Below are 19279 nucleotides of genomic sequence, written 5' to 3' on the forward strand. Positions count from 1 at the left end.
TATACATAGATAAGCTATCTTTTAAGAATGAGAATAAAGATGATTCCAGATAAATAAAACTAAAAATTTGCTACCAGCAGACCTTCATGAGAAATATAGCATGCTCTGCTACAGAGTGTTTCTGTACCATGATTTAGTTTATATGCGATGGTAAATAGGGAACTGTATCAGTGTAGTATGGAGTTTGCATTTTTGTACATAATTTTTCCTGGCATATTAATCTTTAACATCATCGAGCAATAGCAAATAAGTACAAAGTGAATTGAACCCTTCCCCCAAGAAAGATCAGGTATATACTTTATTACAACTAAAGATAAAGACTTACTAACTTTAAAGATAAAGCCTTTTAAAAAGCTGAGCACCCTGGGTAAGTACCTTCCTTTGAGGCGGTTAGTTGTTCTCTTAGGGACGTCAAAGACTTAAACTTTCCACGACATTAAGCTGTCTAATGAAGCCACATGTGATGAAGAAGCTGCCAACACTTACCTCAGTTAAAAAACAAAACAAAACAAAACATTAACAACAACAAACCATTTGATTGATGGAGAAGGCTACAGTCTGGATAGGATTTGACGGAACTACTCTCTGCTTAGAGCAAATGCTCTCAAGATTCTGCATCTTGAAATAGTAAGTGTGGTTCCAGTGTTGAAGTCTGCAAAGAAGAGGTTGACTATGGGAGATACAAATATTAGTGGAGATTTAACTGTGCTGGTACTTTTATTAGGATCGTTGTTGTTTCTGTTAGTGCTTTGGTCACAAGTTTTGAGTTGTGAGTAGTCTGCCCAACTCTCTTTTTTCCATGTGCCTTTCTATTGTCAATGTACGATTTTGTAGAACACAAGGTTTTCAAACAGGGAAACATATTTCACATTCTAACAGACATGCCTCTCCTAAAGGAAATACTTCAGGCAACAAAATAATTGTCGAGATGAAAGGTTTGAGATGCCATAATGAATGATGATGAAAGAAAAAGGTAAGTATGTAGGTAATTCTAAACAAACTGACAATAGAAAAGAAGCAATAGTTAAACAATAAACAATAATGCTTAATTCAAGGCAGAACTAAAATACTGGAGTGTGATTGTTAAAGTGTTCTCATGTTTCTGCGAAGAGAAATATATAGATATATAGATAGTGACTCTCTTTTTATTAACTAATGAATATTTATGGTAAAATTATAAGGAAAAATAAGGGAATAGTTAAAAAAAAATCCAAGGTAGTAGTTTCTGCTGGCAGTGTGAAAGCAGATGGGCGATGGGATTAGAAAGAGCGCACAGGTGGATGCAAAGGCACTGTGGTAATATCCTACTTTTTAAGGTGCTTGGAAATTACCCAGTTTTTTATATTACTGATGTTCTTTAAAACTTACACATGATTATAAATATTTGTATGTGTCTTCATTTTTTTTTAATGTTTAGATTATATTAAAACCTGCAGATGACCACTCCTTGGTAGAAACTAGTTTTCCTCGTTTATTTCAGTTACCATGGTGGTTCTTCTGTGGGCTGTAGTTTGGTCAATTACCGGCCCTGAATGTCTTCCTGGAGGAAACCTGTTTGGAATTATAATCCTATTCTATTGTGCCATCATTGGAGGTAAACTTTTGGGACTCATTAAGTTACCTACATTACCTCCACTGCCTCCCCTTCTGGGTAAGTGCTAAACACATCCTGTTTACTTCAGAGTAAGTCATATTAAGTCATATTATGGAAATAATATATAATGGTGTGCCTCTCATGCCCTCTTCCTAAATCCACATTCTTTGACACTATGTTGGTAGCTTAACATCAGCCATGGTGGAAGTATCTTTAAGACAGAACTCAGCAAGTGCTACAAATCAGGGCTTACTATATTGTTAGTCATTCACATCACTGACAAACAAGTGAAGTTCCAACCTGCATTTTCATTGGTTCATTTTCATCTTACTCATTAACATAAACAAAATTATCAGCCGATATTCATGGTGACACTATACTCACTCGTCATAATGTGAATGACTTCTTTGCTAAGCCAGATAGTAGTCAAGCATTTATTTGTAATCTGATTTTGTCAGTTCATTGTTGAACTGCAACCATAGTTGGTTATGGATCTGGAGTTCAACAATGAAAAACAATGAAAGCATTCTATGAGAATCGATTGGCTCTATAGAATTTACAGCGATGATTGTTGCATATTTATAAACTGTATTCTGCACGTCCCTTATATCAGTAAAATTTATAATAAATATGTAAATATATAAATACACACACACTTTTTTGGACAGCTACTTATTAAGCATTTACCAGCACACCATTGGCTGTATTGTATTATCATGCTTATTAAAATAATTTAGCCAAAAATATTCTTCCAGAGGCCATGAGAACTGTCCAAACATGAAACACATGAAAATTAGTCTTAACACTGGACATTATATCTTTAATGTTTCTTCAAAGAATTCCATATTACAAAATTTTAATTTACCACTTTCATTATACCACAAAAGGCATTTTGTGTCCTTTTCTAACAGATTTATAAATCACTAAGTTTTATTTAAAAATCACATATCTTTCACACATATATATTTGCACACAATTCCTGAGTAACAATTTTTCCTGTTATTTTATGTTAGTGAGGACAATCAATATTGGCTAACAAAGACCAAAATTACTTGCTTTTGAATTTGTGGTCAGCAGTTGAAGCTAAATATAAAAAGAAGTAGAGTTATTTACATTTGACCATGCACTATTTCTCAATATACTTTTCAATTTTAGGTAAAAAGTTATTTTGCTTAATTCATATTATTTATCATGAGTGCTTTTTGTTCTCTAAAGTTATGAACTGAATTATTGTTAAAATGAGTTGTTTCTAAATATGCCTGTATGCTGTGATAAAGGGTTGGCAATCCACCTCTTTTGTAAATAAGATATTATCGGAACACACCCATGCTCATTCATTCACATATTGTCTGTGGCTGCTTTCACACTACAATGGCAGAGTTGAGAAGTTGTGAAAGAGACCCTGTGGCCCACAAAGCCTAAAATATCTCTTATCTGACCCTTGACAGAAAATGTTTGCTGACTCATGCATCTAAATCAGTGCTTCTCAAACTTTATCATGCAGAAAAATGACCTTGGGACCTTGTTAAAATGCAGATTCTAATTAAACAGATCTGGGGGTGGAGCCTGAGATTCTGCATTTTTAATAAGCTAATTATAAGTTTTCAAACATGGTTGTGCATAGGAATCACCTCATGAAGTCTTTTAAAAGCTGATGCCCAGAGATTCTGAATTAATTGATGTGGCATATGCCCTGGGCATCAGAATTTTTAAAAGTTCCCCAAGTGATTCTACTATGCAACCTAAGTTGAGACTGCTGTTCTAGGCTCCATGAAAATACACTTTATACCTCATCCTTTTTTTTTTTCCATTCTATGCCTATTATTACAACAAACTAAGTATACCACATTGCCAAGTGGTATAGACTTGGGCTTTGAGATCTCATGAAATCTCCTGGGGTGACTGAAATTATTCTGAAAGATCACATACATTATATATCTTAGCATCCCTTTTTGTAGTGTTGCACTTGTGATAGAAAAAAGTTTACCACTTTTTATTGTAGTAGGGCCAGTAACTAAAACCAAAACATTATCTGAATCCATAAAGACTTGTTGAGACAGAATATGTGTGATGATTGCCTGTTCTATATTTTCATAAGCTCATTGAAATAATTGCTAGAGATAGAGGATGAAGGAGAATTTTTTTTATTCCCAAAATAAACGTGAAAACAGTTGCCCTGGAACACTTTCCTTTGCCCATGGTCTGGGCTGATGTGACCACCTGATTTTGATTTGGATATTCCCTTCTTGCCTCTGAGCCCACATGGGCCTCTCCTTTCGTTGTGGGGAGAAGAACACCTTTCCTAATAGAGGGGTATTATTCTTTTTTCTCCTAATTTGTGTTATGGAAATCTTTTTAAATATGCAAAAGTTATCAATACATGACCAATCTTATTTCATCTACTCCCAAGTTTTTTTGAAGCACATTATAATTGAAAAAAATTTCCATAATACAAATTAAGAAAAAAAGAATAGTCCTATATCAAAGGAAGTGTTCTTTCCTCCACAACCTACATGAGAGGGAGAGGCCAACGGGGGCTCAGAGGCAAGAAGATGCCTGCCAAGTCCATATCAGGTGACCAGAGCAATCCAGACCATTGGCAAAGGAAACTGGTTCCCAGGGAAATTTTCACATTCATTTGGGGAACAAAAAAATGCTCCCTTCCCCCCTAAAACTCCAAAAAAAGCCCTCTTAACGTATTTTTGAATTCTTGTTAGATTATTATTCTTTTTGATTCCAGGTAGTTATATGCTATAATTAATTTAGGACTGGTTTAGATCCACATTTTAAGTTTCAGTGAGGAACTACTGACGTATTAATGAAATATAAGGTTAGTGCAGCATTTTGGGCTTGGTAATTCATCAATATCTATGAAAATGAAATATGCCTGTACCCTAGGGCTTAACATTTCCACTGCTAGGGATTATCCTGTGGATATACTTACACAAACCTACAAACATGTAAGCTCCATATGGACAAGGACCATGTTGGTCTAGCTGCTATCTGTATTAGCAGGGTATCATAAGGGTCTGGCATGTAGTAGGCACTTAATAAATACTTGATGTATGAACTGTGCTCATTTCAGCACTGTTTGTAATGAAAAATCTTAAAGTCCATTAATTGGTTCCAAAATTATGGTACTTCCAAACAATGAGATACTATTGCAGCTATTATAAAATAAGGCAGATATATATATCAATGGGAATATATCCAGGATATATTGTTAAATGGGGAAATATTATACAATGGTATATAAACATGCTTTCATTTGTGTCCAGCACACACACACACACACAAAAGCACACACACACACAGGCATGCCTAAATAGGTATAGAAACTTTTTGGAAGGGCACAAATAATCCTTAACAATGAAAACCTTTGGGGAATGAAGATCAAAAGTTGCCCTTGGGGGCTTCCCTGGTGGTGCAGTGGTTGAGAGTCCGCCTGCCGATGCAGGGGACACGGGTTCGTGCCCCGGTCGAGAAGATCCCACATGCCGTGGAGCAGCTGGGCCCGTGAGCCATGGCCGCTGAGCCTGCGCGTCCGGAGCCTGTGCTCCGCAACGGGAGAGGCCACAACAGTGAGAGGCCCTCACTTTACACTTGTCAGTAATTTTTAATTTTACCATAAGCATATATTATTCTTCTCATTATTCTTTTAAAAATAGTTATTGTAGGCTAGTTTATATTTTCACAAATTCTAGAAAGACCACGACTGCAGAATTCAGAACTTAGAGACCTTCTTCCAGATTAAATGGCAGTGATGAAAGATGCCTGGGAGTGATGCTCCTTTACCTAACGGTGTCTGGGGCAAGTCACAAAAAGCCACACGGGTAATTCTTTTCTGTTCTCAAAGCTTACATTCAAAACATCCCAACACTAGTAAATTTGTCCAGTCATATAACGGGTGGTGCTTATAAGGACATGGTGAGAAGAGGGTAGTGCTGGAGAACGGAGGGTGGAAGCCTCACAGTATCTGCTGGAGAAGTCTTTCCCTTTGCATGGGCATGAAGTATTATCACTGAGGGCAGGATTCCCTTACAAACTACTCAGTTTCCTCAGTCACACTCAGCTACTTGCAGTTTCTAGAAGGTCACACTTCTTTTTCATACCTTGGAAGAAACTGCTTTCTCTTTCAGAAACTTTTCAACTCCCCGGCCTCTTTACCCCTCTTCTCCTTCTTTGCACCCCTCTGACTCTCCCCTCCCGTCTCAGCTCATACAATACCTCCTCATGCTTCCATAAAATTCAGATTGTCAATTTGTCTTGCTCCCCTAGAGGCTGAAAGCTTGTTGAGGTGTAGTACCCAGTTTTTGTCCATTATTATATCTCTAGTGCCTATTATAGTATCTAAAATACTGAAGGCATTTGGTGAAGGTTGAATGGCTGAACGAAAAAAGAGTCACCAGCTGACATGACAGAGCAATGTCCATTTCATCATAACTCACCTTAAGCCTTTGCAGAGCAGGTTATGTAGGGTCTTTTGTTCTTAAATTATCCTGTTTGAAGGTAAAATGGAATCCATATAGGTATTTATTGACATTTCAGGTAATCCGACGTAAGCAATACTGTCAGGAGCTCTTTGCTAGTTGCACACAAAGGGATGACTAAGTTGGACATTGTACTTTTTTTAATATTTATTTTATTTACTTATTTTTGGCTGCATTGGGTCTTAGTTGTGGCACACGGGATCTTCATTGTGGTGCGCGGGCTGCAGAGCAAGTGAGCTCAGTAGTTGCGGCACGTGGACTTAGTTGCCCTGCGGCATGTGGGATCTTAGTTCCCCGACTAGGGATCGAACCCACGTCCCCTGCATTGCGAGGCAGATTCATAACCACTGCACCACCAGGGAAGTCCCTGGACATTGTATCAAAACATTTTACATTTAGAATTTGATCACACTTTCTATCCAAATACTGCATCCTGTTTCTCCCTTTCAGGTTCAGCTATTTAGGAATTATTAATTATTCTAATCTGTTGTTTTTATCTTCGTATTAAAGCCTTGTCTTAGCTCCTCTAATTTATTATATTATTTTAATTAAAAGCTTAACCTAATTTCACCTAACTGATAAGCAAAAAAGGAAGTATTTCCTAGGATTATAGGGTAGTCTCTTTCACAGCTAAAGTGCCAAAACCTATTGCCTGTATTTGAAAACTAACTAAAGAGCTGTTTGACTTTTCCATTCTAGGCATGCTGCTTGCTGGGTTTCTCATCAGAAATATCCCTGTCATCAGTGATAACGTACAGATCCAGCACAAGTGGTCTTCTGCTTTGAGAAGCATAGCCCTGGCTGTCATATTGGTTCGCGCTGGCCTTGGGCTTGATTCAAATGTATGAAGTATAAATTTCTAATTATTGACTAGGAATTTTGTTCCTTCACCACTGCCAGTGTTTAGAATCACTGAGCTTTGGGAAATGGAAGTGGGCATTGTGCATGACATTCTCAAGAAGAGAACAGAATCTGTTTCATGCAGAACTCTCCCCAGAAGATGTTCCCATACTCTTTCTTGGAGAAAGGTGGAGTTACTATGTGGGGACAGCACCAAGAATAAAGGCCCCCCCTTTTCTCTGACAGAGATATGGGCCATAGTTATAAATTATGGTCATGAGAGAGAAGACATCATCTCTTTGGCATGCGAAGCCCTATATAAGAGTTTAGGGCTAACTGTACTGGCTCAGGAAACTGCCTCCTATATAGAATGAGTCTCAAGTATGAGGTTTTTAAATGCTCTTTTACATTAGGAATGTTTTGATTTAGAAATGCATGTTTTGGGGGACGGAGGTTTTCACCCAAGCCTCATTTTGGGACCATAAATTATAAATAAAGCTAACCCTGAGAGGGTTAACTCAGCTAGCGTGGGGATTATGAGCACAGACTCTGGAAGCAGCCTGCCTGGGTGCAAACCTAGCTCCACAACTCACCACTGTCATGATCATAGGCAGATCACTTTAACTTGAGCCTTTTTAGTTGAGGACATCTACAAAATGGGCATAATATTACCTATGTCGTAGGGCTGCTCTGAGGAGTAAATAAGCTAGCTGTAAACACTTAGAACACTAGATGTTCTAAGTGGAACATTCCTGGAAGATTTGTGATGGTCCAGATGTGGGCTGAATATTGAAGCAAAAGCATTGAATGTCATCATCTCTGCATGTCTTTAGAGAAGTATTTTAGTATGTCTAATTTTCTGTTGCAGGCCCTGAAGAAGTTGAAGGGTGTTTGTATAAGATTATCCTTGGGTCCTTGTCTTGTGGAGGCGTGTGCGTCTGCTCTTCTTGCCCACTTCCTCATGGGTTTACCATGGCAATGGGGATTTATGCTGGGGTAATGGTTTTTCTTTATTGGATGAAAATATGCACAGACATTTAGGGCTTTCACCGATTCCTTACAAGAGAACACGTAATAGCATTTTCTTAAGGACATCAAAAAATACAACATCGATATCAGCATAATCTAAATATTATAACTTCAAATGATAGTATATGTGTATAGTGTATGTCTAGCTTTTGCAGTGATTATAATAATTTAAACTATTGAAGAAGTAATGATCTTTTACCTATACGTGATTCCAGACTGGTGAGAGAGATGCCAGATCTCACCTCAGAGTCTGGTATAAAGGATAATAAATGTATCAACGGTCATCAACACCCAGAAGTGTTTTCCTCCTTCTTTTGTCACCAGACTGTTTGAATAGATGGTTCTGCTGTCTCTTCCTTCCATTGTCAGTTCTTATGTCTAATGGTTAAAAGCCATGAGAATTAAATAAATATGAAAGTACTTAGAATTTAGTACTAGTGAGTATGCAACAAGTAAGAAGTTCTTATTTCTCAGGGTTATGACCCTGGAGCTATACTGCTTGGATTCAAATTCCAGCTCTATGACTTTGCGTTATGCAATCTTTGGCCAGTTATTTAATCTCTCTGTGCCTCAGTTTACTCGTTTGCAAAACAAAGATAATGATTGTAGCTTTTTCATGGCGTTATTGTGAGGATTAAATTAATAGATGTAAAGTGCTTAAAATGGTGTTTGGCACGTAGTAAGCACTATAAAATGCTTTCTGGTGTTCCTACTGCTGCCATTATGAGTGTCACTGTCAATGTCATTATGGCCTTTTCCTTCTAATCTGTTGTCTTATTTTTCATACTCAATCCTGGTAAAAGGCCTAACGTCACTGGGTTCCAATCCAAAAAGTCTGTGGCCATGTTTTTCAAACCTCATACCATAATGTTTTGTTTTTAAAAAAAGTTAGATTCGTGGGGCCTAACCCCGTCAGGTCTTCTATACCACCCATAAACGTAACTTTTTAGGCAGCCTAAGTAGTTCTAACACAGGTTATCCATGGCCATACTTTGAAAAAAGTGTTCTATAGAACTTGCATATATGTATGTGTTTCTGGGTTGGTGCTTTGCTCCCATCTGAAAGACTTTAGTTGTCCAAAGTGTAACCTCTAAAAGAGTAGAGGTTATTATACTTTCAACAACAATAATAATAATAATGAGTAAGATACTGTCATAAATGCCTAAAGCACTGCCTGCTTAGTTTTGTTTTAGGCGCTGTATCTCCAGCTGTCGTGGTGCCTTCAATGCTCCTTTTGCAGGAAGGAGGCTATGGTGTTGAAAAAGGCGTCCCGACCTTACTCATGGCTGCTGGCAGCTTCGATGATATTCTGGCCATCACTGGCTTCAACACCTGCCTGGGCATGGCCTTTTCCACAGGTACAGGGATGCGTTCACAACGTGCTGTTCTCTTGCACTCTAGAAACATAGATTGTGGTGTTACAAGCATGGCATAGTTGCTTGATAATTAATTAAGGCAAATTAAAATGGAAAAAGTCACCTCCCAAGATTTAGTTCCATACTAGGAAGGGACCAGTAGCTTCACCCTCTAGACATAGACTGCTCAAGCAGTTTGGTAAGTGCAGTAAGGGGAGATTCAAAGGACTTGAAGATTTAGAGAAGGACTAAAACAGCTTCTACATGGAGCCTCTGGGAAGGTTTAATCTTGGAGACTTCACACAAGGGATGAGTAGATTTTCAATGAGCACAATGACAGCAGGCCAAGTGGGAGGAAGAGCGCTCTTCTAAAACAGGAACAGTTTTAACATTTGGTGGGTAATAGCAGCAATGATTTTAATGGGTATCTTTTCCATACTTACCAAATGTTGGAAATGGATGCATTATGTTTTAAGTAGTAATGAAAAAGAACTTAAGGCATTTTTTTCTCTCCCACTATTATTCAGTACCTTGACTCTCCTTTGGCACAGCATAAATTTAAGTTCATTTTTTAATCCACGTCCAAGAGTTGGAAATAAGATTTGCAATTTCATATTATTGACAAAATGTAATTGTAGCTTAAATTTAGCTTCAGATTATTTAGTGGGAACACGCCTTCATAGAAAGTCATGTATTTTTAGCCTCTCCACTCCACTGTAGTTACTGTCCCATTTTGGGGGGTTATATATGATTTCTGCTGAGTACCTAGAACTTCGCCTCTTCCTGTTGCCCCAAAGTTGCCTTACATCCAGTCCCTGCCATATGTCACTGGTTAAATTAATCTTATCAAAAACATGGCTTTCATAAGGTTACCTTCTTGTTCAAGAACCAGTGAGGATTTCCTCTTGTCTATTAAGTCAAATCTACACTTTTTTCTCTTTTGGAAACCTTGTTCTGATGCTGAACTGTTTGATAATAAAGTGCTTATTTGCAGATAAAAAAAACAAAAAAAAAACCCTCTGCTCTACCTATCCAGAAGTATGTTTGCACTGTTCTCCTGCTATACACCTTTTAAACAATAGCTCTCAGCCTCAGCTGCATACTAGTATTACGTGGGGAGTTTTTTAAAATACTCTTGTAGGCACTGCCTTAGGCCAATTAAATTAGAACTTCTGGGAATGGAAACCATGGCTTTAGAGCAACAGTTTGCATTAGAATCACAGGGGATGGGGAGAGCAGGGCAGGGAGGGCAATGAGGAGGGTCTGCAGGGCTGCCAGCTGTGGACTGCCTGCAGAACCTTCCCAGTCAGCAGTGCTGTATTCCCTCTGCCCTGCCCCACTAAATGTGGACTAAATGTGATCCTTAGGCCTTTTGCTTGGAACCACCTGGAGCTTCTTTTTTTTTTTTTTTTCGGTACGTGGGCCTCTCACTGCTGTGGCCTCTCCCGTTGCGGAGCACAGGCTCCGGACGCGCAGGCTCAGTGGCCATGGCTCACGGGCACAGCCGCTCCACGGCATGTGCGATCTTCCCGGACCAGGGCACGAACCGGTATCCCCTGCATCGGCAGGCGGACTCTTAACCACTGCGCCACCAGGGAAGCCCCTGGAGCTTCTTTATAATGTGGATCCCAAGCCCTGCCAGATTTACTGAATCAGAATTTTCAGAGGTAGGGCCCAAGAAGTATTTTTTTTTTTAAAACAACCTTACTATATCAGAGACTGAAAGTAATTGGTTCCTTTCTACACATTTATAGTAAATTATTTACCATATTAGCTCAAGACATAGGCTACTATCACAGCTAGATGCTTTTGACAGTCCCACCATTACCTAGCAGAGAGCTATCCTAGCTAAGTAAAATTACTACAGAGGTAATTATTCTTTTAAATAAGAGAGAGGATAGAAACCGTAGGGGAGGAAAAGCTATTTCGCCTCTACCCACCTTAGGTTCATTGGCTGGGACCCTGTAAATCAGACTGACCAAAGACAGCTTAACAAGAGAAAATGTTTACTAGCATGTGCGTGCGTCGTGCTTACACACTGGAGTACGCAGTGGTGAGTAACTCAAGGGGTGGTTAGAATTGGGGCTTAAAAAGCATCTTAGCGGAGAGCAGTGATTTTGTAGAGAAGTGCAGGACAAAGGAAAAGGACTTTGAGCTTTTAGAGGCAACAAATTGGGGAAAGGCGAATACACGAGCAAACTATTGTTAGGTAATGGCTGGTTTCAGCGTTTTGTTATGTAGATTCCTCTGGTGCTGTCCCTGGGCTGATTAGGGTTCCACGTGGCCTCAGTGGTTAACTTCTGTCATTCCTGATGGAGAGGGGAGGGGGAGAGCTTTACAAATTTATGTCCTTCTTTTAAAAGCAAATAGGGAGATGGCAGAGAGCTTATTTTGTATATGTTTCTTCTCAATTGCCTTCAGCTCAAAATAATCCTTATGCCAAAGTGGCATACCTTAGGGGTGGCATATGCTGTACCCGAAATTATAATAACAAGAAACCACATAACTGGTTAGTACATATTTTCTTAGAACAGTTGTGAGGATGGCTTTATATATTGAGCAATATTAATATAATTTTCTGCACAATGTGCTGGCAAAGATTTTTTTAAATTAAAGTTTCCTAAATCCTGTTTGCTATGGGGGAAAATGTAGTTTACTTACCTCTATATTGTGATATTTCAAAGAAGCTAAGCAACAAATAAAGACTTCCAAGAGCAATTTCAAAAATAATTTATTTTCAGATTTAATCTTAGAAATAACATTCGAGAAGGAGTGAGTCCCCTAGGTTCATTGTAGTAAGAAAAGATTTTACTTTTATTGCCAAATTCTTAAGTTACTGTATTCTGTATATAGCTACTAAAATCAATATGCATTTATTATTAAAAAATCAGGCTCTTAAATGGCAGTTTGAATACTAGGTCTGTCTGCTCACCCAGCCTATGCATGTAATACAGTAGAACAAATTAGACCTGATTTATGAATTTTATCTTTCATATTTTCTTAGTAAATAATAAATTATGTAAATTTATACTGAAGTAAACATAGAAAAAAGTACACAAATCATAGCTTATGCCTATTTTTAAATTTATCTCCAATAATATGCATACCTTTCTTAATGGAGGCCCATTTTATTAGACATTTTAAGAATATGGAAAGCAGGAAAGATCTGTACATTTTCCTTCTATATAATTAGACTCTTTATGTTAATGATTAACGTCTGTGCATTTATGGATTTAGAATTCTGTCTCAGGTTTTTCTTTTTACGTTTTTTTTAAGGCTCCACGGTTTTTAATGTCCTCAAAGGAGTTTTGGAGGTGGTAGTTGGTATGGCAGCTGGATTGCTTCTTGGATTTTTTATTCAGTATTTTCCAAGCAGTGACCAGGTAAAAGAAATAATCTGTGGGTAAGTCATGCTCTAACATGTCATTGGAGGAGCATTCTAGAACACTCCCCTGAAAGCTGGTGTGAGTTATGTGATTTAGAAAATGGCCCCCCATTTTAAAACTGCTCATTGCAATATTAGTGCTGTCCATGAGATTTATGAAGAGGGCTGAATGTATAAGATTTTTAATGCAGTCCTGGAATTTTTTTCTCTATATTCTGTATACTTCAAACTTGACTGTAAAACAAATAACATCAATTCTAAAATAATACAATATGTCTTTTTATTTATCTTAATTTTATTTTTATTTATTTTAATTTTATTATTATTCATAGTACTCAACTAAATCAAGATATAAAATGGCTTTGGGGGCCTCTTTTTTTAGTATCAAAATGCCTTAGATTCTTTTTTTTTAAGTTTTTTTTGATGTGGACCATTTTTTTTTAAGTCTTTATTGAATTTGTTACAATATTGCTTCTGTTTTATGTTTTTTGGCCACGAGGCATGTGGGATCTTAGCTGCCCGACCAGGGATTGAACCCACATCCCCTGCATTGGAAGGCGAAGTCTTAACCACTGGACCTCCAGGGAAGTCCCAAAATACCTTAGATTCTAGTACTATCAAATAGACAGACCTTATCATCTCATATCATATAGTTCAACATTTCTCACCAAAGATATCAAAGTCCTTTACTGTACACAGTGATTTCTTAATAAACAAAGGTTTTGTTTGTTTTCCTTTGCTCCCCTTGTCTCTTAGATAAACATATAAAAGTCTTTTTTTTTCCTAGAAGAACTGGCATTATTTTGAGATTTCAGAGCATTTTGAATGGAATTAGAAACTTAACTAAAGTAGAACTGTACGTAAGAACGTTAATATTAACATTACTTGAATGTATGTTGGTTTGAATTTTTACTGTGCACAAAGCTTCAATTGTAGATTGTAGATTTTATGAATGCATAATAGAAAGTTATAGGATTTTCTAATTAAACAGCAAAGTAAAGAGAAAAATGATAGCTTACATTTTGTTGTTTACCGTGTATAAAATGACGTGGTAGGTACAATAAAGTGCCACTAGTTCAATATAGCAGCCACTGGCTACATGTGGCCATCGCAGATACAGAACACTACCGTAGACAATGCAGATACAGAAATTTCTGTCGTCACTGAATGTTCTGTTGGAAAGTGCTGATCTAGTGCACTCCATACAATAACTCATGAAAAGAGTACTGTTAATATGAGCATTTTACTGATGAGGAAATTGAGGCTTAGGGAGAAATGATTGAAACAAAGTCACGTAGCTAGAAAGCAGTGGAGCTGGGAATGAACTCAGGTAACCCACCGCCAGAGCCTGCACGCTTCCAAGCCAAGCACTTCTAAAAAGCCTGCCTGCCTTCTAAAGCAATCAAGAAGTTTAAAAGGCCAAACGGAAAAGTGAAAGGAAAGAGGTACACGTTTCTGACACTTTAAAAATCAACAACAAGGACCTACTGTGTAGCACAGGGAACTCTGCTCAGTGTTATGTGGCAGCCTGGAAGGGAAGGGAGTTGGGGGGAGAATGGATACATGTCTATGTATGGCTGAGTCGCTTTGCTGTGCGCCTGAAACTATCACAACGTTGTTAATCAGCCATACTCCAATATAGAATAAAAAGTTGAAAAAAAATCAACAACGAAAAACTACTCTGTTGACAGCCTCTTAAAGCTTCTTGGTATTCAAGGATTTAGAAAGAAAAACCAGGAGAGTATCAAATTAAAGAGTGAACAGAGAACCTAAAAATAATAGAGATATCATATCTTTAGCCTTCACAGAATCCCTGGGATGTAACTGCTTTAGGGAACAGGGAAAGAAGACTTGAAGAGCTTAAGTAATATGGCCAACTACATATGTCAGTGGTGTAAAAGCTGAAATTTTATCCCTGGTCTCTCTGTCCCTAAAGCCTATGTGCTTTTTTCTGCTGTTGCATTTAGCCCTGTGAAATTCTGCTTTGATAACTGCAGAGAATTATAACTGGTATTCCTGGGAGAGGCACCTAACATCTGTACATGTGCTAACTCTACTTTTACTAAGGAAAAGAAAGTAAATGTTCTGTCATGCATTTATATGCTCAGACACAGACGTTTTTATTTTCTACTAAGTCCTGACTATGGAAAAACCAATAGTTAGAAATCAGTTATATGAAATAATTGAGCTAACCAACCTCTCTCCTCCTCTAGGACAAGCTCGTGTGGAAGAGAGCATTCCTGGTCTTGGGGCTGTCTGTGCTGGCTGTGTTCAGCAGCATGTATTTTGGTTTCCCTGGGGCAGGAGGACTGTGCACGCTGGTCCTGGCTTTCCTTGCAGGCAAGGGATGGGCCAGCGCAAAGGTGAATTCATTTTAAGTTCTTCTGCTCATGATCACTTTCTGATCAGATTAATTTTTTCTTTCCAGATACTTTCTTAACATCAAATTAATGAAATTATTTAATCATAAAAGCTATTTTCTATACATTTGTAAATGTATGTCCAAGTTCACACACGCACATCCTTTTCCCCTTACATACGAATCTAGAACTTAAGGTCTTTACTTAAAACATATTTACTGGGCTTCCCTGGTGGCTCAGTGGTTGAGAGTCCGCCTGCCGACGCAGGGGACACGGGTTCGTGCCCCGGTCCGGGAAGATCCCACATGCCGCGGAGCGGCTGGGCCCGTGAGCCATGGCCACTGAACCTGCGCGTCTGGAGCCTGTGCTCCGCAACGGGAGAGGCCACAACAGTGAGAGGCCCACGTACCGCAAAACAAAAACAAACAAAAACAAACAAAACAAACAAACAAAAAATACATCTTTAAGTAGGAAAAAAAAACCATATTTACTTACTTAAAGCGTACCATGGTTCTATTTCCATGCTGCCTTCCTTATCCTTTGTAAGGGCTGCAGAGTACTGCATTGTATAGCTGTGCTATACTCTATTTAATCAGTCTCCTACTAATAGACATTAGATTGTTTCTAGTTTGCTAAGACAAAAAGCGCTTCAATAAAATGCCCTTACATATACTATATTCAGTAAACTCTAAGGCACTATCCAGTCTTATTATTATTTTACATGCTATCAAGAAAGAAAAAGAATGCTGCCAATTAAACTGATATCCTAATTTCAGAAATATTAAAATGAGAAAAATTTTAATGTTATAGCATATTATTGAGTTTATCTATAGGATACATTTCTAGAAACAGGATTGCTCTTTGAAAGACTGTGCACACTGATACTTTTGATAATATCAATTTGCCCTTTTAAAAGACTGTACCAATGTACATTCTCACCAACAGTATGTGAGAGAATCTGCTTCTCTGATCTATTTTCAGTCTTCAGATATTGTGCCAATCTGATGGGTGAAAAATGTATCTCATTGCTGATCTGGTGGCATTTCTTTATGAGTGAAACTAATCATCTTTTCATATGTTTACTTGCCAGTGTATTCAAAAGCTTGTGCCTGTTTTTTATAAGATTGTTTTGGTTTTCCTTACCAAGTTTCAAGATCATTAAGGTTATCTGTTTTCTTAATATGTATTATGGAAATCAGCTGATTGCCATTTATTTATTTTAATTTTAAAATACATTTTTATAGATTTGAACTTGACAGGGTCATGTGCTATTCTGTTTAATAAAGAAATTAGATGTATGTGACCTAAACTAAATGTAGATATATCCTTTTGGAAAACCTAAAGAAAACTGCTCAAAATAATTAAGCTTAATATAATGCCATATGGAAACATGTGAAGGTTATAAATCTTGAGATTAGATAAATAATCATGTTCAATTATGGGAATCTCTGCAGAGATATACTAGAGATAGAATTTCCTTGTGGGTAAATAGCATTCAGATAGGAGGCTTCCATTCATTCTCTAACAGTGTGATTATAAAATTAGGACAAGTATAAGTGTGAATCATCTTGCTTTAGAGGAGGGAAGGATTGGAAGGGGCTCCTGGAGCCTTGTGTGAACAAGGGTACTGAGGCCACAAGAAAGTGAGCTGAGATGGATTGGACTTCGAGGAAAAGGAAGCCTTTGAAACCCTTTGAAACCCTGCTCTAGACACCAGATGGGCACCTAGGTTTGTTGCCCTGTCAGAGGCTTGGCGGTAAGGCTTTCAGGTGGTCTACTTTTTTTCTTTTCAGCAGCACCTATATTATTGATATAACATCGAACAAGATTTCTGATTTCATATAACATCGAACAAGAGCAAAGCTAAAAAGTAAACAAACTTCCTCGTATAAATTGGGTACTCCTGTCATCCCTTATCTCTCATAAGCCTTTGCTCTTATCAAACATTTGTTTTTCTATGGCTTCCCTTTTCTTGAGGGCTGAGGCAAGGTTGTCCCGTATCGTGGGCAGTCTTCTGTCCAATCTCAGCTTGGGACATAGGGCTGTGCTGCCTCCCTTCCTTCTCTCTGAGGACTCACCACTGTCTGTCTTCCACCCTAATCTGGGCTGCGGACTAATACACCTGCTCCTTGAAGCTCTCTGATCTACTCCTTTGCCTCAGGACCAAGGACACAGTTTTCACCCAGTAAAGCGATGCAGCTAAAGTTGCATTGTGACCCCTTATCCGACACCTGGGAAGTTTGCCAGCCGTTAGCATTCTACAAACTGTCCCTTAACTTCTTATTTTTGTATATTGTTTGGTTTCTTTTTTGCTGTTGTAAATATTTTTTATTTCAGTTGTCAGTTGCTGGGTTACAAATTACCTCAACATTTAATGACTTAAAACAACAATTTTGTTTTGTTTTCATTTGTCTTGCATTTCTGTGGACAGACTTGGCTCAGGTGGGTGCTTCTTACTTGGAGTTGCTCATGAGGTTGCAGCCAAATAGTGACTGAGACTGGAATCTGTCCCTTAACTTCTTAACTGTAAACATTTGTCAGTATTAAAAGAAATAAATTACTAAAGAGAATAATTTTTAAATAAAATTAGTTTTCTTTCTGAGTATGAAAGTACTATACGCTCATTTTAAAATATTGGAAAATAAAAAAAAGTCAGAAAGCAAAGGAAAGAAAAAATCGTTTACAATTCCTCTACCTAAAGCCAACAGCTCTGTAAGCTATTTAAGTATTTTGGCTTATTTCCGTTCATTTATTCAACAGGAAAAATTTCAAATACACTTATAGTAAGTTTCTTCAAATTGAATTTTACTGGAAAATGCTATCTGTTGTCACCTCTTAAAAATTTTCAAAAATTAACAACCAGCTCATATTATCCTGTCATGGGTAAAAGGAGGGAAAGGAACTAATAAATGTTACTGCCACTCTGTAAGGCCTTATACAAGGCACTAAGTGAGTATTCTCACTTACTTTCACAAAAGAAACTGAAAAAGTATTACCATTTCCATTTTATAGAGACTGTAAATCAGAAGAACTTAACATGTTCTAAAACATGTCCGAGGTCACAAAATTGAAAAAGTGGCACTGGGATTTAAGCTCCGGTTTGAATCCAAAGCGACTGGTACTACCCTTATAATACAACTGTAGCATTATTACACAGGACACATTTCTATATTTTGACATCTATTTGAATAACACATATCACATATATTAAAAATGTTATACTTCTATACTTTGCAATTTAAAATTAAGTTCATAAATGATAGGATTTTAAAAAACAACAAAAAAGAGTCATGTCATTTGGAATAGGGCAATAGTTTTAGCAACAGGGAAATCAAAGGGGAGACTGATCCCTACTACAAGTGGTCACTAGCTGTGGGCATAGAAGGACAAAGAGGGAAAGGGAAACTCTGATGAGTTTCAGTTGTGCTATTCTCCAGAATATAGTGTGGGTTATATAGAAAATATTGTTAAAGCTGAAACAAAGCATCTGTTTGAATGCATTTGTCATAACTTTGCCTGAATTACCTGCAGCCTGGTTGATTACATAGAAGGTCAATGTAATCCACAACCCAGAGAAAGAACTAGGTACCTTGTTTTCATATTTACCTCTGGTTACTCTCCTGTGTATATCTCTTTATCTACACACACACACACACAAAACACAACACACATACTCACACATACATACACACATAGGGATGCCCCATAATTTTTTAAAACCATTTCCTTATAGTTAAATATTTAGGTGATTTCTAGTCTCTGCTATTTTTAATTATGCTGAAATTCAATTTCTGATCAGTTCCTTAGGCCAGATTTCTAACAGTGAAATTTTGGGGTCAAATAATATGAACATTTTGAGGTTTTTGACATGCATTACCAAACGGCTTTCTAGAGTTGTATCCATTTACTTTTCCACTGTAATATATGAAGTACCTATCTCATTGCACCCTCATCAGCTTAGAATAGTGTTTCTCGAACTTGAGAATGCATCAGAACCACCTGGTGGTGTATACACACATCTATACATATGAAGTTAGATTTTTGTGCCATTTTATATTGTTCATTTTTTACACTCAAATATCATATACTTTCATGTGGTCAGATCTATGAATCTCTTATTAGGACCTTTCCTCAATAGTTTTTTTTTTCCTTAAAGATGTCTTTCTTGTAAAGTTTTACATACGTCATCTCATGTATTCTCTACAATAACCTTGAAAGGTAGATAT

At 37.5% G+C, this 19279-nt stretch overlaps 1 protein-coding gene across 2 annotated transcripts in view; it reads left to right on the forward strand.

Moving 5' to 3' along the window:
• Nucleotides 1-19279, forward strand: part of SLC9B2 (solute carrier family 9 member B2) — a 48107-nt gene that overhangs the window by 17142 nt on the left and 11686 nt on the right. The window contains exons 5-10 of one of the 2 annotated variants that reach the window (XM_079920569.1): nt 1481-1651; nt 6784-6926; nt 7793-7920; nt 9136-9311; nt 12585-12691; nt 14907-15056. In XM_079920569.1, coding sequence (XP_079776695.1) covers nt 1481-1651; nt 6784-6926; nt 7793-7920; nt 9136-9311; nt 12585-12691; nt 14907-15056 — 875 coding nt within the window. Of the gene's footprint in view, nt 1-1480; nt 1652-6783; nt 6927-7792; nt 8041-9135; nt 9312-12584; nt 12692-14906; nt 15057-19279 lie in introns of those variants that run through there. The other variant, XM_079920570.1, reaches the window with a different exon arrangement.

Source organism: Stenella coeruleoalba, assembly GCF_951394435.1.
Source record: "Stenella coeruleoalba genome assembly, chromosome: 4".
In the NCBI taxonomy this organism is placed as follows: Eukaryota; Metazoa; Chordata; class Mammalia; order Artiodactyla; family Delphinidae; genus Stenella; species Stenella coeruleoalba.